Here is a 3,963-nt window from a genome sequence, read left to right as displayed (position 1 = left end):
TCTGTGAAAATAATTTAAAGTTAATCTCTGAAAAAATAAATAATTTCCCGAATGCAATCTGTGAAAATGTTTTAAACTTCTGAAGAAAAAGGGAAGATTTATTTTACAATGAAACAATTTGCAGTGAGTCCCAATATATGTGTTCTTATCGTTCAATTATTTGAACATTATAAATTTTTCGCTGAATAAATTTAAGTATAATTTGTGTAAATGATAGCTCAGATGTACAAGCTGCATAATAAATCCATAAAAAGTTCAAATTGCAACGGTAGATCCAGAAACGCAAGCCCCTCAAAGGAGCCAAAATACCACGTTATTCCGCACAGTAGAACAAGACGTACCTGGTCAGACGTGAACATAACCAGCTGTCCACCGATAGCAGAAAGGCCTCGCTCCTTGTACGTGGGGAACATCTTGTGTCTAGCAGCAAGAAAGGCGTAAAGATTGCTGATAGAACCTCCTGGAGCGAGAATGGAATCGCCACCGCTCCAGCCAATCAATTCCCTCATTTTCTGAAGTACGACGTGCTCCATCAAGATGAACACCGGTGCAATTTCGTAGGTGAACATGTTCGTATTGGCTGTTGCCGTCAACCATTCTCCAGCCATGGAAATGAGATCGAGACCGCATGATAATTGATTGAAGAAATGAGGATGACCTGAAAGAATCCAAAGTGGACAGAAAAATTTACAAAAATCCCTTCCAATTGAAATTACTTTCAGACAGATATCTGCATTGCGTCCTTTCACCGAGAGTAACGATTAACCGTTTCTGTAGTAAATCAGGGGTGATATTTTAATTTCACTGTGACTGTCGTGATTGTTCGAAGAAGCAGACGTTTAATGGCGTGGTAATTAATAACAGTGACGTGGCACGTGGCCAAAAATTGTGCAGCAAGGTTCGTGGCAGCGACAGCGAGGATGGACGTTAAAGGCACGCGGGTAGAAAGCGGGAAGAGAGCTTTAAGCCTCTCGCTGAGTACGTTGTCATCCGCTCTGCTGAACATCGCGCCAGGATCAGGGTTAATGCTTCTGTTCGATGGGAGTCTGCCTTCTGATGCCAACGGGGGGAACAAGTGCTCGGATTCTACTGTTTCTCACATGTACAGAACGTTGTTGTATCGAATTCGACTTGTATTTCACCTTTTCAGTCGATAGATGATTTTATAAAAATTTCTTGCTTCGTCTTTTTCTTTTTTAGATTATCTACAGACATTTATCTTGAAGTCCTACAGTCTCTCAGGCTACTTGGCAATTTTATTTATTAAATTTAATACACATACTCGTTTTATTTAAGGTTTCCTATAATATTTTATTAAAACAAGTGTCTTTAATGTTAAATAAAAGATTAGGAATTTTTTAAATGAAAAAATTCGCTGAAAAATTGTGAATGTACAAAATTCACAGTTGTAATAGTGAGATGAAAAATTCAGTGTACGGTAAAGGGTTGAACGTCGAATAATTCTGATTTTCTCACAACTCGAAGATGCTTTTTAATTTCCAGCCTGTGCCACACATTTGCTTGAAATTTATGTTCTCCATGATACAGGATTTTTGTCCACCCCTACATATCCTATCATTCTGAAAAATAACGCAGATCCCTTGATCCCGAGAATTGATGGATTCACTCCATTGAATATCCGGCCACGAAAAGACTTTTTCCCCCGGGTGCACGATAACCACGAAACCTTTGATAACCAACGAGCTAGATCTTCAGAGTTATGTTGCGCTTTTCCGGAAGATACCGTTTTCCCCGAACGCTGTGAGACCAAACACGCGAATGAGCATTCCGAGGGTGGCGCTTGGACATTTTAATCTCACGGTATTACGTAGTGATTGACGTATGACGCCAGTCTTTCGAGGGCTAAATGCTCTGCTCCCCTTGGCACATCTGGAACTCGAACTTCAGGATTTTCCTGGCAGCGTTCGAAGTTCGATAAGATGATTTTTACCCAGAATTTGTTAAAAAAGAACGATAAAAGGTGTTCCATGGTGATACTGAAAATTGACGAATTGCAAACTCTTGGAATTTTAATAAAGAAATATAATTTAGAACATATTTATCCCCTATGTCCTTTTGAGAAGAATATTGTCAGGCTTTGAGAACACAATTTTTATTCAGCACTCGATCGAGCCTTTGCAGTCGAGTAATATTTTAACCCTTTGCCTTGCAATGACGAGTCACACTCGTGATGAAGATGTGACAAAAGAAGAATTCCAAGTTTATTAAATTTATATATATGCTCTACCTTCAGCTTCAATTTAAATTAGCTTCAGCTTCGAATCGGGTTGAAACAGACCCAGAGACCCTATATATAACAATTTTCGTTACGAGCACGTCATATGCACCTAAGCAATAAGCTTTTAATACAATCCTAAGGGGACACAAAGACAACACCAAAAAACTTATTAAAAAACTAAGAAGAGGATGGGTCAAAAGTGACCCAGGCGCTTCCCTACAAAAAATAGCAAGGCAAGGGGTTAATATTTCCTTCGAATAATAAAAGGAAAAAGGAAGAAAAGGCACTCGTCACCCAGACACCCAAATCTCCACAAGTAAAAGCGTGTATTCCGCTACAAAAGTGTGTCCACCCCACGAACGCGATATCGGGCAGCGGTATTCGCACTGTTATTCGCAATTATCCTGGTCCGTGGATCGTGGCACGCGTCCGGTCCAAGGGTGTGCAAGAAGACGTCTCTCTTTCTCTCTTTCTCCACTCCCTTTTGCGCGACTTTTTCCACTAGTATCGTGGCTCGTGGTTCAGCCAAGGGTGGAGGAGGGTCGATGGTCCGGAGAGCCCGCATTTTGCGCGTCACACGCGTCGCTGCGCGACTAGATTGTTTGCAGAGGCTCTCAAACCGAGCCGTCGACCCAGGAAAAACAAACTATCACGACCAGACTGCGAGCAGCGTGAGGAAAGTCGTTCTTGTATTATGCAAATCGGTGGAAATGTCGCGGCCACCACGAGAAACTATTCCCGCGGTGAATTTACTTGGTCGAGAGAAATTGAGAAAGTTCCGGCTGTTTTATTGCCCTCCCGCTGGAATTTCTTGGGAATTAACCCGGAAGAGATGATGTTGCACGAAGATTGAGCAAAATTGTTCGCAGTTTCGAGGAAAAAGTGTGAAAAGTTCGAAACAAACCTGAACGAAAAGAGCTGCTAAATTTTCTTATTTTCGCTTAGCAAAAGTGGACGAAGATTAAATAATAAAATTAATTACACTGTCCAGTAGAAAGCGTGAACACTTCCCTTCCGAGATAGCGCAACATTTCGAGAACGAAATGAGCGAATGAAAAGTGAAACATGGGGGTGATGCGTGTTTTGTTTGTGCAGTTTGTAGGAAGATAGGAAAAATAAACAGGAGTGCAACGCGCGGATCGAGATAAGCCAGCCAGGTTGGCGTATTATGCAGATTTAAGGGTATGTTAATTCTGCACGAAGCTGCAGGGATTTTCGTACCAGATCCCCTTAGACTCTTTTCCATTACCGCCAAGTAATGGCAAAATAGAGGCTCGTCTGTTAAAACTAATGGTGGGGCAATCTTTTTGCGTTGCAATCTTCTCCAGCCTCGCGTAAATCTTATGTAAAATTTTCTGGACCTCTCAAGCACATGCTGAACTTTAATTTTAATAAAACAGAAAATTATAGAATAGTCTGACCTCTGTTCTGCTATATTTTAAAATATTGCACCTTCTTTGTAGAAAATTCTAACGATAAAAGAAATTTCCACCTTCTTTATAGTAAATTTTAATGGCAAAACAAAAATTAGTTTTCTCTGGTTGGTTCTAAAAAAAATCGACAGTATTTCGTTTGTTAGTTAACTTCTTACGAATTCTAGGGTGAATACTGTAATAAGAAAATGTGAACGGAGTGTAGTTACTATTTGCACGTCCAATATGATAGGCACTACGATTCGTTTCTTTCACTGGGTTGCTCTTACGACCGATTACAACGTCGGAGGG

At 40.6% G+C, this 3,963-nt stretch overlaps 1 protein-coding gene across 1 annotated transcript in view; it reads right to left on the bottom strand.

Annotated features, from left to right (window-relative positions):
- Positions 1 to 3,963, bottom strand: part of LOC108571334 (glutamate decarboxylase) — a 22,018-nt gene that overhangs the window by 9,476 nt on the left and 8,579 nt on the right. Inside the window, exon 5 of the mRNA XM_017933350.1 lies at positions 342 to 658. Coding sequence (XP_017788839.1) covers positions 342 to 658 — 317 coding nt within the window. The remainder of the gene's footprint in view (positions 1 to 341; positions 659 to 3,963) is intronic.

This window comes from Habropoda laboriosa, unplaced genomic scaffold (assembly GCF_001263275.1).
Source record: "Habropoda laboriosa isolate 0110345459 unplaced genomic scaffold, ASM126327v1 scaffold57, whole genome shotgun sequence".
NCBI lineage: Eukaryota > Metazoa > Arthropoda > Insecta > Hymenoptera > Apidae > Habropoda > Habropoda laboriosa.
This window is presented reverse-complemented; position numbering and strand designations above follow the sequence as displayed.